Source organism: Penicillium odoratum (assembly GCF_028828045.1).
Source record: "Penicillium odoratum strain IBT 22623 chromosome Unknown utg000005l_segment0_segment0, whole genome shotgun sequence".
Lineage (NCBI taxonomy): Eukaryota > Fungi > Ascomycota > Eurotiomycetes > Eurotiales > Aspergillaceae > Penicillium > Penicillium odoratum.
Window position 1 is genome coordinate 3,122,006 of NW_026643147.1, and position 17,861 is coordinate 3,139,866.

The window sequence follows — 17,861 nt, forward strand, 5'->3', positions numbered from 1 at the left end:
TCCCTTGGCGTCAGCAGAGAAGAATACATTTCCTCTTGGATCATTCGCGATATCCATGGCCTACGATGGGTACCAGTCAAACCCCAACCCGGGCTACCAGGGTATGGGAAATATGAATGATCCTAATGATACTCATGGCTATGCGCCAACCCCTCCTTATCCCTCTTACTATGAATCCGAGCATATCAATATGCCACATCCTCAGATGCCTCCTGCATCGTCTGCTCCACAAAGCTACGAATACTCTGAACCACCCCGTCCAGGCAGCACAAATTCCGGCCATATCAACGACGCTGTTAGCTCAGCAGTGTACAACAATACAAACTCCAATTCCTATCTTTCCCCTGAAGTCCTGTCGCAGATCACTTCCACTGTTATTCAGCAACTCAAGGCGTCCGGCCTTAACGATCTCCAGGGCTCTCAAAATAACCAACCCCAATACCCACCCCCACCGAGACCCCAGTCGCATTCGCAGGCGCAGCAGCCCTGGATGGCTCCGCCAGCTGATCTCCCACTGCGGCCCCAGACCGAATCTCCGTCAGCCCCGAATGCGCAACGAAGCGGATCTATCCCACCCCCGACCGCAATGTCGAATAACTTCGAGATCCCGGAGCAGTACTCTGGCTACTCAAGCGATACACGATCTAGCTCAAAACCCTCGCCAGATCCCAAGACGCGCAGAACTGGTTCAATCTCGAGTCAAGGGAGCGTGAAAACAGAGTCTCGGCCTAAACCACCTGATCGCGATGCGACAGTTGTGGAGATGACGACACTGGAGAAGATTTGGGGGAAATTGTTTGAAGATGACAAGCCGACGAAGAGACTTGGACAGTTTTTGCGCGGGATCGCTATGCATCTGGTAAATTGCGGTCTCGTTATTGCGCAAGAGGTCATCACTGACAGTTTTCAGATTGAGGACTACCCGCCACGCAACACTATTGTTATTGTTCCGGAGAAGCTTCAGAAGTTCTACGCAGACACGAATGTGTCGTTTGATGCCTATCCATGGCAAGGTATGTCATAATGGTAGTCCTTCCGGACAAGATACTAATCGCAACGAAAGATATCTTTGACGACAAAACCTCTTCGATCTCCAGGCTGTTCCGAGAAGTCAAAGCTGAGCACCATCTTGTTCAGCTGGATGATCTCACAGAGCGACCCGATATTCCCGGCCTGACACCAAAGGGATTCGAGAAATGGGCGACTTTGATGATCCAAGCCCATCCAGACCGCGAATATGAACGTCTACAGAAGGCTGTGCTCAACATGCCGATCAATAACCCGGACGACAAGAAGGAGCGGTTTCCCAAAGAGATCCCCCGGCGTCTGTTTCCCGAGGTCGCTGATTTGAAGCTAAGAGAGGCTACTGAGTTGCATATCATGAAACACTGTGGCGTCGATCTCCCTCGCATCACCGATGAAGAGCGATCTAAAGCCAACCGCCCAAAGGCATCCCCTCCTCTAGGAAGCGACCATGGCGGTGGTCCCAGCAGTACGAGAAACAGCTCTACCGAGCGAAGCCGATCCTACGAGAGAGGGCGACCGCCACCCGCTTCATCGTCCACCGCCATCCTTGATGACGACGAAACTATCCCTCCAGCCCCAATCGAGCGCGAGCGAAAGCCTTACTCCGCCAACCCCGGAGGTGGGAAAGTTTACGATGAACCTGGCCACTCTCGAAGTCACAGGGACTCATTCAACGCGCGATCAGCTGATATCCCATCTGCATCCACTTCCAGCCACCGCATCCCGATCTCCACGACAACGCGCTCCCCAACCCGGGAATCATCGTATGCTCAGCGCACTGGCTCCGGCTCAGCTCCCCACCGTCACTCAAATGGGCGTGTGCGCACATCTCGCAGCTCGTCACGCAGTATTGATGGGTATAGACGCTCGGAAAATGACCTGCTAAGAGGCGAGCATGCCCCACGATACGGGGGAATTTCAGCCACCGATTTGTATATGGAATCACCGACTTCTCTGGCCCCGGATGCAGATGATAGTCCCCGATATCATGGATCGCACCGTAATAGTCGCACCGATGAGGAGTACTACCGGGGCATGCTTGGTGGACAAGGCGGTGGACCCACAAAGGAATATAAGTACTATTCCTGATATCTTGTATGTTTTCTGAGTCTTACCTGCATTTTCTTATGCACCTACTATGCAGGTGGCTTAAGTTGTTGATGAAATCTCGCAATTTTGAGTCACAGCGGACTGGACTTGTTACACGTTGGTATTTATTTTGGTTCAATGATTCTTGATTTTTCTGTTTATTTTTTCCTAGCTTGGCGTCTCGTATGGCATGAAGATACCTCTCGGTTTATTATGACGACTGACGACTCTCGACTCTCCCCATTGTCTTTAGTACAAGCGTTTGCGATCGAAAATATGCAATAGAACTAATGGACATGCTTATTCCCCTGTCGCAATGAAGAATGCCCATATCTGCATGTAGAATTAAGCCGAATCCATCTTCTTGTAACTCCTCTTCCTCTCCTGAATCTCCTCCATAACCCTAAGTCCATGCTCCCTACAAACACCCGCCTCCTTCTCCCGTTTCCTTTCCTCAGCTTTATACTTCCTCGCAATTTGCCTCCCATCCTTCTCCTCCCTCTCTTCCCGCCTCTTAATCTTCTTCCGAGCCCGTTCCCTCTCCTCCGCAGCCCGTATATCCCCCTCCTCTCCCTCCCGTCGTAATTGCTCAATTTCCTCATCAAGAAGCACCCACGGTACAGAAAGAACCTCAACAAGAAACTGAAGTCGTTCGAAAACGAACGCCATCTCCGCGTTCGTGTCTCGAAGAATCGTAAAGCGTTCCAGTTGCAGCTGCATAATCGACCGGAAGGACCCCAGTGTCCCTTTTATTTTGATTGTTGTCCCAGGGACCAAGGCCGCGATGTCGAGAATTGTTTGGTCCGTTGCGCTGATATGGACTGGCTGGTTTGGAAGAACTTTGTCTTTTACCGTGCTGCCACCGGTAATAATGTAGGCATTTGGATCCGGATCTATCTCATCCTGACTACCTGTGACACCCTCAGTTTGAGTTTGGGTCTTTAGTATAGATCCGCTAGCATGGGTTGTTGTGGATTTGATATTTGAGTTTAATTCTGTGTGCTTGGGATCGGTTGAGTGTAGTACCACGACTTCAATGGTGGCGCCACTGCTATCATCTAGTGTGAGGATTGTGCGACGGAAGACGTCTGTTCTGGCTACGATGACACCTGCCACTGTGACGAAGCGGATTGGGTAATTTTTGTAGAAGAAGATTTTTTGGCCTTGGGGGTTAGTTAGTATAGGAAATTATCTGTATCATATGTATGAAGAAGAATAGTACCAGATGTATGTACGGGTGGTGGAAAAGAGTCTTATCACATACCCTCGAAGTTGCGCGGTTTCTGTAGTCGATGCACATCTGCCACTGCCATCTTCACCCAGGCGAAATGCGTTGGTGAGGCCTTGAAACAGAATGCAGGGTAGATGACGGGATCCACATCATCAACTGTCGCCATTGGATCATTTTCTTGGATGTTGGAAGCTATTCGGTTGGAAGTTATTCGGTTTGAGATGACGTTGGTTCGGAGATGGACAACGGGTCACGTGGTAACGCGTATATAGAAGCAAAGCGAGACTTTACATTACTTCAATTTTGTTAGTCGTTGTCATTTGTTAAGAGTATGCATAATTAAGCAGACAGTCTCATTTATTTCATTGTCATAGTTGACATCTAATAAATGATATTCTCCCCTTGCATCATTCTCTTCTTCGGATTCCTTCGAGCATCCTCTGATCCCTTTCCCTCACCTGCCTTATCCCCCAAAGCCTCCCTGACCTTTTCCTCCGAATTCTCATGACCAGCCATAGCAACCTTCAAAATCTCCTTCTCAAACCCCTCAACATACTCCCACTCCACCCCCGCACTCTCCAACATCCGACACCCTGCACTCTCCCCAACAAAAGTCCCAGGCTCTTTAACACCAAAATAAACCTTATGAATGCCCTCTCGACCTCCATCCCTCGTCTGTATAATCCGCTGCACACAAGGCGCATTCCCAGACAGCCGCTTCCCGCACGGCTCCATCGTCACATACATGATGAGCTTGCGGCCCTCTTCAACCGGGAGCACGGAGCCTACGTCGTCTTCAGAGGCTTTGTGGACTGCAGCGAAGTTGGACAAGCAGCATTGTTCTGCGTGGGTGTTTCCTTGTAGTTCCATTGTGTAGCCTGTGGAGAGGATGCGGTCGTCTGAAAAGGTGGGGTCGTTTTCTGCGCGGGAGAGGAGGATAGCTCCGACGCGGAAGTTGGTTGGGCGGGGTGGGGATTGGGAGGCTAGGACTATGCATTTGCGCATATAGGGTCTGTGAGCAGCGTTGGATGTCATGGTGGTGGTTGTGGTGGTTTGCTATGTAGCTTGTAGTGTGGGTGGAATTGTAGCAATTTTGGTGTAGGATGTAAAGGAAGGCGTGAAGATAAATTGCGAACCCAATTGAGCAATTTAAAAGGGATGAAATTACTTGTAAATAATCAGATTTGAAGAGTTGAAGAGTTGAAGAATTGAAGAGTTGAAGGTCGAAGTGGGGGGCACGGGGAAGCTTATTACCTATGACGGAACCATGGAATGACCAATGCGGTAGGCGCGTCAAATTCGCGTCCTTACCGCGAATCTTACTATTTTCACCACATCTGACTTTCACCAACAGTGTCACACACATTCTCCAGCCTGTTTCTGTTATAAGCCAATAGAACAGAAATTATGCCAAAATCCGAGAGAATCCCCGAAGAGCCGCCTTCGGTCGAGGAAGATCTCTACAAGATCCTCGGCGTCGAGTCAACCGCAACCCCCGAAGCAATCAAGTCCGCTTATAAGAAAAGTGCACTGAGGCATCATCCTGGTATGCTTCTTTCACAACTGCAACTCACTCTGCAGCGCGCTAACTCTCTGAAGACAAGGTCAGCGAAGATGCCCGCGATGCAGCCCACAAAAAGTTTCAGCAGATCGCCCTAGCATACGGCGTCCTATCAGACGAACGACGACGAAAACTCTATGATCGCACTGGAAACACCGAAGAAGTCCTCGGAGAAGATGGAGACTTCGACTGGATGGAATTCTACCGCGAGCAACTCTCCGCAATGCTGGACACCCGGGCAATTGCCGACTTTCAAAAGAAATACCAGAACTCGGACGAAGAGAAGCATGATTTGTTAGAGGCATATGAAAAACACAAAGGTGATCTTGACAAGATCTATGAGTCGGTGATGCTCTCCAATGTCCTTGACGACGATGAGCGCTTTCGGACTATTATTGACCAGGCTATTGCGGACGGGGAGGTGCAGGACTACAAGAAATACTCCCAGGAACCCGAGAAGAAGCGACAACAACGCAAGAAACGTGCGCAGAAGGAGGCCAAGGAGGCCGCGAAGTTAGGGAAGGAGGTTGAGGAGAATAAGAAGAAGAAGACTGCGGCTGCTTCGAAGGCTTCAAAGGCCTCTGGCGGCGAGGACGATTTGTTGGCCTTGATCACCAAGCGACAGCAGCAGCGGGGCCAGGGATTTTTGGCCCAGTTGGAAGAGAAGTATGGTCAGCCCCACGGCAAGAAGCGGGGTCCTGCTGATGAGCCTTCTGAGGAGGTTTTTGCTGCGGTTGGGGCTCGCAAGATGTCTAAAGAATCGAAGCCCAGACACAAAAAGTCCAAGGCGTAGCCTTAAGCTCTGTCCCATACTTACACCGTCTTCCTGTCATATCCTTTGTGCTTCATCTTTTCTGTTTCGGAGTTTGGTTTGCAATTGCATCTGGAATGGCTGGCATCATGTTTCTCTACGAGACTGATCAGCTGAATACCCACGCTAGCGAGACGTTATCTAGATGAAAAGAATGGTCGAAGGTGATATACCTGCTTCCATTCAATAAGAACATAATCGAAGTACCAATCTATTCAACAATGCCCTTAATTGAATTACAACTTTTCTCCAAACTGCATGCAGCGAGAGCTGTATACCATACGTACTGACTTCAAGGCATAAAGGATTGAAACAGTCTTCAAGCCTCATAACACTGGCTGTGTCCAGATGAAGGGAGGGCCTCAATCCATATACCTTTACATTGAGTTTTCATCCTCAGCGGCCGAGATTTTGGCCAAGACCTCCTCTCTCCATCCCCAACCCAGTGCCAATGCCGCACCAGGACCAAGAGTGATAGTAGTTCCTACTAAAGCACCCACTGATTTCCACCACGAAACAGGTGCTTCAGATTTTTGTAGCTCCCGGAATCTAAGCCCCATCCAGACAAAGCCAGCACCCATAGACAAGATCTCATCATACTGTAGGAACCGAGCAATGCCTTCAGCAAAAGTGGAAACAGGTCGAGTGTAGTCAAACAGACCGGGTAAAAAGATACTGGCGAAGGAAGTACCTGGAGGAGCAGCCCACCGCGCATAAATGAACGACAAGCCCGAGATCGCAGCCAAAGAACCATACGTGCAACGGACCCAGAGCATATTCGTTTTCCGACACGCAGTCTTTTTTTTTGCTTCACACTTGGATGCAGCCTTCGTCAAAAGGCGGAATGGGATTTGAAGCAGGGGAACGACCACCGGGAATAATTGCCAGATGGCGTTGAAGGAGCGACGAGATTCAACAGTCGAAGCAAAGAAATTGGCGAATGTTGGGATGTAGTAGCCAGCCAGCATAGCGGGTAAAAGTGATTTCAAGGCATGTATTTTGATGTTTGAATTATCTCCTTTCAAAGATAGAGGGGCTCGGATGTATTCGAATGCGAGATATAGAGGAGCAATCTTTCCGATTCCTTTCAACTGGAAAGCAACTCCTGCTACCACGGGCCTGTGCGAAGAAAAAATATTAGCTCCGAGCAAATTTGAAAAAAGACTGACTAGGAGACTAAATCCCAGGTGCAATCCACTTTTCACATACAGAATAACTTCGAATCTGGATTTTCCTTGACGATAGCTCTCAAGCAGCCAAATTGCGTAGACCGGACCAAGATCAGCCATAAAAGAGAACATTTGGGAGTAAGAGACTGCATCAGACCCACTGATAGAGGGCAGGAAGCAAGTGACCATGGGCGATAATGCTCTGTCCAAGAAAGGAATGCTGTACAACGACCTGGCTAGACTAAGAGTCTCTCCATTGCTAGACGTCCAGGAACCCTGGCGAAGACATGAGATCAGATGTGGTCTCATTCCTTCGGCCACAGCTCCCATGGTGGTATTTGCGGCTGCATAGCATCCAGCCAGGGGAGAAGTCCACAGTAATCGTTTCCAAACTGGGGGTTTGTCCGACTTCCATGGGCTAAGATGAAGTGGCATCGTGCAGTTGAGTGCTCTTGGGGGTAGTGAGATAGAATCGAGCTTTTCTGCTCCGCCGAGTGATGCAGATTGGCGGTTTATGATATAGTCGTTCAGGTAAGGCAGTAGATACAATCCAATCAGTCGGTTCTTTGGTGTTGCGCAGGCTTCCAGTCGGGTTAGATCATTTGCCTTGGCACTAATTTCTCTCGCTCTCGGTTGTCGTGCTGTTTGCCATGCCTTCAGACTGCTTCTGATTTCTTCAAGGGGAACTTTTCCGTTGGAGTTCTCGGTCAACTTAGCTAGATAGTTTGTTAGTGATGCAGCGCTTTCCACTGCGCAGTTGCCACCCTGGCCCGAGTTAGGAGTCATCTACGTCTTTGTGTTAGAAAATGTGCCGAGATTAGTGCATTCTCGAGTCAAGTCAGTCATACCTTGTGAGCAGAGTCTCCAATGCAAACAAATCGATTCATGCACCATTGCGTGTAGCAGGCTTCTTCCAGAGCTAAGAAGCTCTTGGTCACCACGTTTTTATGAACTGCGGAGAAAGGAACTGTATCACTGATTGGCTTGTCAGAGTATTGAGTGAGCTGCTTCTCCATGTCCTCTTTACTGAATCGAGGTATTTCGGTGCTAGAGTAGACTCTGTCAAGTTTGGTAAACAGGAACCAAAAAACACGACCGTTTTTGCCGATAATGGTCAGTGACGAGTAGTCCTTTCCATATGTCCGGTGCATTACTCCAGTTTCCAAACCTGGAGTTGCGGTCGAAATTCCAAATATGCACGAATACTCGGATGTCATGACTAAAAAGCATTCAGTATATGAAAAGACAGAGTTTGTGATCAAGCATACGGGATTTCTCCTTCTTCACCTCCGTTTCCAGTCCAATGGACTCCATGTGGTCCCACATCTGCTGTCTCACAGTACTTCTCACACCATCAGCTCCAACGACGATATCACCCTCAACCACCGACTGGTCATCACAGTGGATCAAGACCTTTGTTGGAAAGTGGTCCACCTTGACAACCTTTTTGTTGGTATGAATTCGATGTTGACTCTCTCCCAATCTGTCATATAGAATCTCCAACAGGGTTCGCCGATCGAAAAATGATAAAGGGTAACCATGCCTATACAGTATCAGCTTTATCCAGCCACGTATCAACCTAGGTCCCCAGGTAGGTTGACAAGAGATTCTGACCTCTCACGCATCAAAAGAGGGACGTCAGTGTCCGTGATAATTTTCCCAGTTTCCGTCCAAGTTATGGCCCTCTCTACAGGCTCGATTATATCCAGGATATCGTCGAACAAATCCAGCTGGTCTAAGGTGCGGGCACCATTTGGAAGAATTCCAATTGAAGCACCTACTTCAGGTGCAATATCATGATGCGATTCCAAGACAACATAGTCGATGTTGCTTCTCTCCAGGCAGTGGGCGAGAGTCAGACCCGCAACTGACCCACCGACGATAATCACGCGAAACTTCTTTTCCTTCTCCATACTGTGAGGTATCATTGTTGTAATGAAGAAACTGACTGATTAATACCAGGCCAAAACAAAAATGAAAACAAAAAAGAAAACAAAAAAGAGCACTCGGTCCCGGTCCCTTTTGTAGCCTGCATTGTACTTTTACCCCATGCCACATCTCCCGAATGAAACGGGAGACCCCTGGGGCTTTCGGGATGGCGTACACAGTCTCCACCCGATAACGAAGAAGCGAGCCGGTCTAACGCAACTCGGCTAAAGAAATAATTACCAGAAACCCAAGGATTCCAATCCTTCCAATCCTTTACACCCGCAATACCCGCTAAATTTGCATTAATCTGTTATGTGGTTTATGCCTTCTATGATTTCCAACGGTGTACTCTGTACAGGACCAAAAAAAAATATTAGAGAGCCTTCTACAGTACCCGGGCGAAAAATACCAGTAAGGTATAGGTCAACACGACCGGTCACTTGTTAATTAATAGAGATTTAGCACCAACGTCGGGTTCACGAGACCCCAGCATTGTTACGCATAGCTGAAACCAAGTTCATTTACATAGACTACAGTAAAGCGCAACCGCAATGTTCCCTACGACAATTGTGTAAGGCGGAGAGAAGGATCACCATGTGGGTATGCTTTGAACTGTCCAATCGGAGACGCAGATCAAGGGCCCATGTTGTCTGGCCGTTTGCACCGTCTGGCCCCGGGAGAACAATATCAAACGGCTGGAGGAATGTATTGCGCAGGCGTTTCAAGCCGACAACAGAACTTGGAATTGTCCCGAGGTTTCCAATGACATACAATGTATGAAAGGCACCCACAGTAATCCTGCGAATGAGCCACTTGTCGGGACCAAGTGGAACAAGGTATGTACATCAATACAGTATAAACATTCTGCGTATTTGGAGAGCATTTGTTTGCAGGACTAGTTGAATGCTGAGTGGACAGAGGTGTTTGGCTGGGTGAAAAAGGCTCAGGTGTTCATAATAAGGCTGAATAGATCAAATGCGGAAGAAGTTCTGTGGATGGCATGATGATCCAGTGGTCCAACGTGCCCTATATAACAAGTTCTTCCTATGGCCTTAAAAAGTAAGTAATAAGCCAGGTTGAGCGTTCTACTTGCTTGCGAATCGATTCCTGCTATGATGGTTCTTTTTTTTCTCTTTTCCCTTTCTTTTGCCTTTCAATTCATCAGTCACAGATTCACAATTTGGCCTAGTAAACTCAAATGTCAAGACGATTCATGATCCATACACAAACCTTGGAATGACTTGAACGCATCAATCGATGGACGATACTTGAGGATCAAGTAGCCAACTTGATTTCCCGCCTAATTGATACAATTGAGAATCCCATAAATTTGGCTCAGTATATATGGATTGGTGGGGACATTTTATACTGCTTAGCATCAGTCATCGACATTGTAATCATGAAACGCCGAAATGCACCGAATTGCCGAACGAATCGGTCCCTCGAGTCTCCACTTTGCTAACCACAAATGGCCGAATCCGGGAATTAGTGGAGACTATGCTTTGGTTCCCGTGCCGAGATCCCGAGTTGAGTTTCGAATTTTGATAAGTAAATAGAAAGATCCGAAACTTCCTCTCTTTGAAGCGTTGAACTGTTCGAATGTGATTGTTGATATTTGCGAGTTTTGCTCTTTGTAAATCTCATGGTTTCTGGGCCTGAACCTCGAAAAGCCCTCACATTGGACCATCATGGTCGCAGACTTCAATGCACGCTCGGATGATACTAAGGATCTTCAATTTCAGAGCTATATTCCATTTTGGCGTTTGTTGACTGATCAGCAAGTCATCACTAATGAGGTGCTCCATCACCAGTATGATGGATCGGGAACTGACGATGACCCGTACGTCGTGCGTTGGTTGACCGTCGATCCTCGGAATCCCATGGAATTCAGTATGGCAAGAAAGGCTATAGTCACATTCGCTACGGCTATTGCAACTTTTGTGATTTCCTTAACCTCCTCTGCCTACAGTGGTAGTATCCAGGGTGTCATTGATGAGTTCGATATCAGCAGAGAGGTGGCGACTCTCGGTCTGTCGCTTTTTGTGTTTGGGTTCGCTGTTGGACCGTTGATATGGGCACCGCTGAGTGAGACTGTGGGCCGGCAGATCCCATTCTTCGTGTCTTTTCTCGCTCTTTCGGCCTTTTCTGCAGGGTGTGCAGGTTCCCAGAATATTCACACGTTGTTGGTCCTTCGTTTCTTCGGGGGAGCGTTCGGTTCTGCACCTCTTACAAATGCTGGAGGTGTTATCTCGGACATGTTCATTGCCAGACAACGAGGACTGGCAATGCTTTTGTTTGCATCGACCCCGTATCTAGGTATACTTTACCCAGCATGACAATCGTGTTCAGAATCTAATCGATTCATAGGTCCCGCCCTTGGTCCCATTATTGGTGGCTTTCTTGGAATGAATGCAGGGTGGAGATGGGTTGAAGGCTTCCTAGCTGCTTGTGCAGGAATGGCTTGGGTCCTGATGGCGATTCTTGTCCCCGAGACGTATGCGCCAGTGCTACTCCGAAAACGAGCGGCAAAGCTATCGCTCTTGACAGGGAAATGCTACCGCAGCAAACTCGACATCGAAAGAGGGGAAATCCCTATCTCTAAGCGACTGAAGACAGTCTTTTCTCGGCCTTGGGTGCTTCTCTTCCGTGAACCCATTGTGCTTCTTCTTACCTTCTACGCCGCCCTGATCTACGGCGTGCTCTATATGCTTTTCGAAGCACTTCCCATTGTCTACGAGGACATCCGTGGCTGGAATGCTGGCGTTGGAGGTCTCCCTTTCCTGGGAGTCATGATCGGCGTGCTCTTCGGCGTGGCCTACACCGTGTGGGATAATAAGCGATACATCCGAACACAGGAAAAACACAATGGATTTGCCCCGCCAGAGGCTCGCCTTCCCCCTTGCATGTCCTCTGCGGTGGCAATCCCGATTGGTCTTTTCTGGTTTGCTTGGACCAATTCCCCATCCATCCACTGGTTATGCAGTGTCGCGGCCCTGGTTCCGTTTGGGTTCGGGCTACTCCTTATATACATGGGGATTGTCAACTACCTCATCGACTCCTACACCATTTACTCGGCGTCTGTTCTGGCAGGCATGTCTATATTCCGATACACATTTGGAGCCGTTTTCCCCCTTTTCAGTTCATATATGTATGAGGGTCTGGGTATTCATTGGGCCTCGTCCATTCCGGCGTTTGTGTCGGTGTTGTGCATGCCACTTCCTTTTTTCTTTTATAAATATGGCGCGCAGATCAGGCAGCGCTGCAAGTATGCTGCACTGTCACAGAAGCGTCTTGAGACATTACGACAGTCGTCCGTGTCAGAAAAAGCCGCGGCGCCAATTCCTGATGAGGGACCTGAGAACCAACTACGTCTGATTGCAAGTTCTCAGTGACTGATAAAATGGCTCTACACTTTGCTAGAGGCTTTTCGCCGCGCGAAAAGCTCCCCTAGAAATTAAAGCTTCTATACTATTTACCTATCCTGTCTCCTTTGACTTTAGTCTCCCGTGCACATGACCTATTTCCTAATCCGCCCCTTACTCAGTCTCATATATCTGTTCATCATGTTAGAGCATTCTGGATAGCTAACTTCAAACCTATACCTATATGAATGGTCGGAATCTTACTTCGTAGATATATAATTTTATATGGAGTGCAAGTGGTATGAAGCTATTTCAATCGCAAATGCTGGGGTGCTTTAGAACAATTTCATGTCAAACCTCCGGTTCTGTCATTCGCTAGCGCCACTAGTTCCTGTATATTGACATATGTGCCCGTTGGGCATAAATATTGTGATGATGCCCCTTTTATGGGTCCAAAAAGAACTTTGGAAGCTTGGTATGGAGTCATTGCAATTTTTCTCATGCCAGGGAAACTACGTCCGAGGCATCAGGTCACTCAATTGTTATGATAATTTCTGGCTCATTCTCTCAACTCTTTGATGTGCATATATCAGTGTTACCTGCACAAAATCGCACCCATTATCGCACCACTTTTTGTGAGCTTATACTTTCATTCCTGCCTTCCATGATCGTGCTGATCTGTTGCTGATAAAACATGTTCAAGATTTTGCGGAGTGCATAATCGTCATAAGGTAGTCGATCGCTCCACATTCCATCCAGTGGTTCGGCAATATTGTTGGTCGAACCGAAAACCAAGTTCCCCACAGGAATCTGAATCATCTCCGCCGCAGGCGGACTCGCACGAGATGTCGTACCACTCTGGACGCATCTCCCCCTTACCACCAGAGAATGCGCCAGAGATTCATTCAACTATCCTCGAACAACGATCCTCTCCTTCCCCGCCGAAAGCCTCATACAAAGATCAGAAACCGTCGCTGAGTCGCGCCGTCCAGAGCTTGCTCAGCACCCCGCAGTCTGCAAGGGGTGCGGGCACTGTCAGCGGGGCTGTCCTATCTTCACGAGATCGTGGCAATCGAAGCCCAGTCGAACCTCTCATATCTTCGCCCCTCCGTATAAGCTCATCCGTGATGTCGTCCGCTCCGAGCTCTCCCGAAAGACACAGGGCCGACCCTGACGATCCGCCGCGGAGATTATCTGACCAATTTACCAGAGAGACCGACCCGGCATCTGTTGGGCAGAAGGATTCAAGGCCGGCGACTGCGCCAACAAGCCCAGAGAATGCTGTGTCCAAGAAGCATAAACCACAAGGACGGAGTGCGATGTCTGCAATGATGTCAGGATTGGAGTCGCGCTTGTTTCCTAAGAGTTTCACTCGTGGCAGAGACTCAAGCCGAAGCTCGAGTCGACGTGGTTCATCTGTGGACTCTAGGTCTCCTTCTGCGGGGGCGCGGTTTAGTAGATCACTTTCTCCGGGCACCCGGGTCTCGCAGCTTGGACAGTCTAAGACGCCCGAGGAAAAGCCGACCGATATCAATTACGACTCGGGACATAGCAAATCAGAAGAGACTCTATCCAAGCTATCTGGCAGTCACAAACTACCAGATTACGTCAAGCCTGCGGATGAGGAGCCTGGAGAGCGTCTGGCCAAAGATGTGTTTGACAGTGACAAGAACTTGATTGAAAGCAGTGATGAAGACGACGACGTCTCAAGTGAGGATGATATTCCTGGTGTACAAGTGGTTCACTCGCGCGGTCGTAAGAACAGACCAACAGATATCAGTTCTATCAGTCATAGTGACTTTCAACCAAAAAACAAGCACCAGGACAGCGAAGAGCGTACGTTGTTGAGCCCTTCATTAACTGCAAATTTGACTTTCACACTAATCTTTCTCTAGAAAAATCAAATTCCAAACCCGGCGACAACGGGGGAATGAAGCCTAGAAAGTCAGCATTGAAGTCGGTTATTCACCCTAGGACAAGTTATGACATTCCGACGCCGGCTACACAATCGGTGGCTGGTACACCCTATGGATCGGAGGATGAAGCAGAGCGAGATGACATTCACCGTGCACAGCAACTCGGCATTTCAATGTCTGCCATTGACAACCGTGTTCCCAATCGATCCATTCGCACAATTATTCGTGGCGACTTTGCGAGTCTCCAAGAAGAGGCCGATGGCGGGCGCCGTCGCCAACGAAAATACTTGGTTGCTACTGATTTGAGTGAAGAATCGGTCTACGCTTTGGAGTGGACTATTGGAGCCGTTCTGCGAGACGGTGACACCCTGTATGCGCTGTACGCGGTGCATGAAGATGCCAATACCCCGTCTGTGCAGGTTGGTGAGGGGGCCAAGGCCATGCAAGATGCTGCTGATGTCGTGGGTACCCAGACAAAGGAAGCTACCCAAAACTCTAGCCGCAATCTGCTGGGCCGCCTTGGTCCAGGGACCACTAGCAAATCGAGCTCTGTCGATGCTCGTGCATCGCCCCTTGCAGAGGCAGAGCGAGTCAAAGCGGTTGAAGCAGTGTCCAATACGTGTGTGAAATTGCTACGAAAGACACTTTTGCAAGTTCGCATCGCAGTTGAGCTTATCCACTGTAAAAGCCCCAAGCTTATGATCACTGAAGCTGTGAGTATTCCTTTGACTGATCTTCGTGATAGCAACTGACCTTGGTTTAGATTGACGAGCTTGAACCTACTCTTGTCATTGTCGGCGCACGAGGCCAGAGCGCCCTGAAGGGGTAAGTTAACCCGCTCTGAATTTCCAATTAATTCTGACCATCAAAATAGTGTACTTCTCGGTTCATTCTCCAATTACCTCCTCTCCAACTCCTCTTCTCCTGTCATGGTTGCCCGTCGCAAGCTCAAGCGGTACCCTTCAAAGGGTAGATTTAGCAAGGACCTGCGCCTGTCCAACAACCTCAAAACTCCCAAGAGTCTCACACAAGCCAAGGTTGAGTGAGCATGACCTATATTCTTTCTATTACACTCTTGCATTTTCATGGGACGCAAAATGGGCATTGTTGGATCCCGATATTTTTAGACAGCCCTTCTGGCTCTCCTCTTATCCCCTCTTGATACCCTGATTCTTTTTCTCATGACCTGATGACATCGCTTTGCCAATTTTATTCCCATGGGATTATTTAGAACAAAATTGAACTTGTTCAAGAATCAACTACGTATCCTAATATTCACTTCGATACTAGTCAGACAATATTAGATACGTAAAAGTTACTGATAACTGGCTTGTCGTCAGCCATCACGTGCCGCGTCACCGCCCGAGCTGTCGACAGCTTGGCCAACCTTCGAATCGAGGCCCTCCACCTATCCCCGGAAAGCTACACCCCACCTGCTTTCACTCCCATTCTCCTTGCTGTGTTTGACACTTTGTCTGTGGAGGATCCCATTTGCCCACCATGGCCGATTTTGTCGACCCCCGGATGTCCTCCATCAAGCCCCGCATCCGCTACAACACCATTGGAGGTATTAACGGACCGCTGGTCGTCCTTGATAACGTGAGCTGCCACCCATGAATGGCCCTTTGAATATCGTTGGGGAAACATATACTGATCATATATCTGCGAAACAGGTCAAGTTCCCTCGTTACAATGAAATTGTCTCCCTCACCCTTCCCGATGGCACGGAGCGTTCTGGCCAAGTGCTGGAGGCCCGAGGTAAGCTCACTTGCTCCTGGACACCATTCATGACGTTTGGATGGAACATTTACTGATTCTGAGTGTTTGTTTGTTACAGGAAGTCGAGCCGTTGTGCAGGTGCGACAATATCCAACTCCCCCGAGCCCCCTAACGAGCTAGTGTTAACGAGTCGATTTGCTAGGTGTTCGAAGGTACTTCGGGTGTTGATGTGAAGAAGGTATAACTCCATAAAAGTTTACATTCATGGAACGGAATTGGCTGACTCAATGTCAAGACTAAAGTCGAGTTCACTGGCCACAGCTTGAAGCTGGGTGTGTCCGAGGACATGCTGGGTCGAGTGTTCGACGGTTCTGGACGTGCGATCGATAAGGGACCTAAGGTGTTGGCCGAGGACTACCTTGATATTAACGGCCAGCCTATTAACCCCTACTCTCGAGTATGTACTAAATCTATCGCGGAAGATCCGAGCTGACATCGCCATAGGTGTACCCCGAAGAAATGATCTCCACCGGTATCTCTGCCATTGATACCATGAACTCCATCGCTCGTGGACAGAAGATTCCTATCTTCTCTGCCGCCGGTCTTCCCCACAACGAAATCGCTGCTCAGATTTGTCGTCAAGCCAGTCTGGTCAACCGCCCAACCAAGGGCGTCCACGATGGACACGACGATAACTTCTCTATTGTTTTCGCCGCTATGGGTGTGAACATGGAGACTGCTCGTTTCTTCACCCGCGACTTCGAGGAGAACGGCTCTATGGAGCGTGTCACTCTGTTCCTCAACTTGGCCAACGATCCCACCATTGAGCGTATCATTACTCCTCGTTTGGCCCTGACCACTGCCGAATACTACGCCTACCAGCTCGAGAAGCACGTCTTGGTTATCATGACTGATCTTTCCGCATACTGTGATGCCCTGCGTGAGGTTTCCGCTGCCCGAGAAGAAGTGCCCGGTCGTCGTGGTTACCCCGGTTACATGTACACGGATTTGTCGACCATCTATGAGCGTGCTGGACGTGTTGAGGGCCGCAATGGATCCATTACTCAGATCCCCATTCTGACCATGCCTAACGATGGTAGGATACTCATTTATTCCTGCGGGTACTATGATACTAATAGTGACTTGTCTAGATATCACTCACCCCATTCCTGATTTGACTGGCTACATTACGGAAGGTCAGATCTTCATTGATCGTCAACTCTACAACAAGGGTGTCTGGCCACCTATTAACGTGCTGCCCTCTCTATCTCGTCTGATGAAGTCCGCTATCGGTGAGGGCCGCACCCGTAAGGACCACTCTGATGTATCCAACCAGCTGTACGCCAAGTACGCTATTGGTCGTGATGCCGGTATGTCAATCACCTATCCGAAGCGCTCATATTCGACGCTAACAATAGGACAGCCGCCATGAAAGCCGTCGTTGGTGAGGAAGCCCTTTCCTCCGAAGATAAGCTCTCCCTCGAGTTCCTCGAGAAGTTCGAGCGCACCTTCATCAGCCAGTCTCCATATGAGTCTCGCACCATCTACGAGTCCCTCGACATCGCCTGGAACCTGCTTCGCATCTACCCCAAGGAGCTGCTTAACCGTGTCCCCAAGCGCGTCCTGGACGAGTTCTACGCCCGCTCGGCCCGCAAGCTGCCCGCTAAGGATACCCGCGATAACTCCACCGAGAATCAGCTCATCGATGCTTAATTGTACCGCGTGGAGCGTGCGTTCTGATATCTCGGGTTTTGTTTCTTGTTTCGCGCTGAGGGTGAATGAAAGAAGCGCGTGGGTTGGCTGGCTGCTGGCTGGCTGGCTAGGCTCGCTATTTACGTTCCAAGCTAGCCCCGACCCTGCATGATCTCTGATCTTTGTCTTTGTTCCATTGCATATACTCTTCCGTGCGGCTGTATCTGATGTTATCTTTTTTCCTTTTTGATCCTGATCTTGTGGTTTCGCGTCTTCGGTCATCCCTCAAATCTACCCATTTTTGGTATTAGAGTATAAAATATTTCGTTGTAGCCGAACAAATTCTGATTCCAATG

The 17,861-nt window shown here is 48.9% G+C and overlaps 8 protein-coding genes across 8 annotated transcripts; 5 read left to right on the forward strand and 3 right to left on the reverse strand.

Moving 5' to 3' along the window:
• Window positions 1–55: 55 nt before the first annotated feature.
• On the forward strand, window positions 56–2,115 carry N7520_006713 (uncharacterized protein; the record flags this gene model as incomplete). Its single annotated transcript, XM_057140647.1, has 2 exons — window positions 56–1,013; window positions 1,064–2,115. The coding sequence occupies 2 exons, from the start codon at window positions 56–58 to the stop codon at window positions 2,113–2,115; spliced, it is 2,010 nt and encodes a 669-aa protein (XP_056994653.1).
• Window positions 2,116–2,460: 345 nt separating this feature from the next.
• N7520_006714 (OB-fold domain-containing protein) lies at window positions 2,461–3,512 on the reverse strand (the record flags this gene model as incomplete). Its single annotated transcript, XM_057140648.1, has 2 exons — window positions 2,461–3,230; window positions 3,380–3,512. 2 exons carry the CDS (start codon window positions 3,510–3,512, stop codon window positions 2,461–2,463), a joined length of 903 nt encoding a protein of 300 aa, XP_056994654.1.
• A 215-nt stretch (window positions 3,513–3,727) lies between these two features.
• N7520_006715 (putative DRAP deaminase) lies at window positions 3,728–4,381 on the reverse strand (the record flags this gene model as incomplete). The annotated part of the gene is made up of 1 exon (XM_057140649.1): window positions 3,728–4,381. One exon carries the CDS (start codon window positions 4,379–4,381, stop codon window positions 3,728–3,730), a length of 654 nt encoding a protein of 217 aa, XP_056994655.1.
• Window positions 4,382–4,753: 372 nt separating this feature from the next.
• On the forward strand, window positions 4,754–5,700 carry N7520_006716 (DnaJ domain protein; the record flags this gene model as incomplete). The annotated part of the gene is made up of 2 exons (XM_057140650.1): window positions 4,754–4,892; window positions 4,946–5,700. 2 exons carry the CDS (start codon window positions 4,754–4,756, stop codon window positions 5,698–5,700), a joined length of 894 nt encoding a protein of 297 aa, XP_056994656.1.
• A 395-nt stretch (window positions 5,701–6,095) lies between these two features.
• On the reverse strand, window positions 6,096–8,800 carry N7520_006717 (FAD-dependent oxidoreductase; the record flags this gene model as incomplete). Its single annotated transcript, XM_057140651.1, has 5 exons — window positions 6,096–6,837; window positions 6,928–7,673; window positions 7,736–8,106; window positions 8,156–8,430; window positions 8,502–8,800. The coding sequence occupies 5 exons, from the start codon at window positions 8,798–8,800 to the stop codon at window positions 6,096–6,098; spliced, it is 2,433 nt and encodes an 810-aa protein (XP_056994657.1).
• Window positions 8,801–10,504: 1,704 nt separating this feature from the next.
• On the forward strand, window positions 10,505–12,208 carry N7520_006718 (MFS transporter; the record flags this gene model as incomplete). Its single annotated transcript, XM_057140652.1, has 2 exons — window positions 10,505–11,132; window positions 11,184–12,208. 2 exons carry the CDS (start codon window positions 10,505–10,507, stop codon window positions 12,206–12,208), a joined length of 1,653 nt encoding a protein of 550 aa, XP_056994658.1.
• Window positions 12,209–13,023: 815 nt separating this feature from the next.
• N7520_006719 (universal stress protein family domain protein) lies at window positions 13,024–15,140 on the forward strand (the record flags this gene model as incomplete). Its single annotated transcript, XM_057140653.1, has 4 exons — window positions 13,024–14,014; window positions 14,074–14,807; window positions 14,858–14,919; window positions 14,969–15,140. 4 exons carry the CDS (start codon window positions 13,024–13,026, stop codon window positions 15,138–15,140), a joined length of 1,959 nt encoding a protein of 652 aa, XP_056994659.1.
• A 454-nt stretch (window positions 15,141–15,594) lies between these two features.
• N7520_006720 (H(+)-transporting V1 sector ATPase subunit B) lies at window positions 15,595–17,526 on the forward strand (the record flags this gene model as incomplete). Its single annotated transcript, XM_057140654.1, has 8 exons — window positions 15,595–15,693; window positions 15,768–15,852; window positions 15,932–15,951; window positions 16,016–16,051; window positions 16,109–16,270; window positions 16,318–16,909; window positions 16,965–17,183; window positions 17,237–17,526. 8 exons carry the CDS (start codon window positions 15,595–15,597, stop codon window positions 17,524–17,526), a joined length of 1,503 nt encoding a protein of 500 aa, XP_056994660.1.
• Window positions 17,527–17,861: the final 335 nt, after the last annotated feature.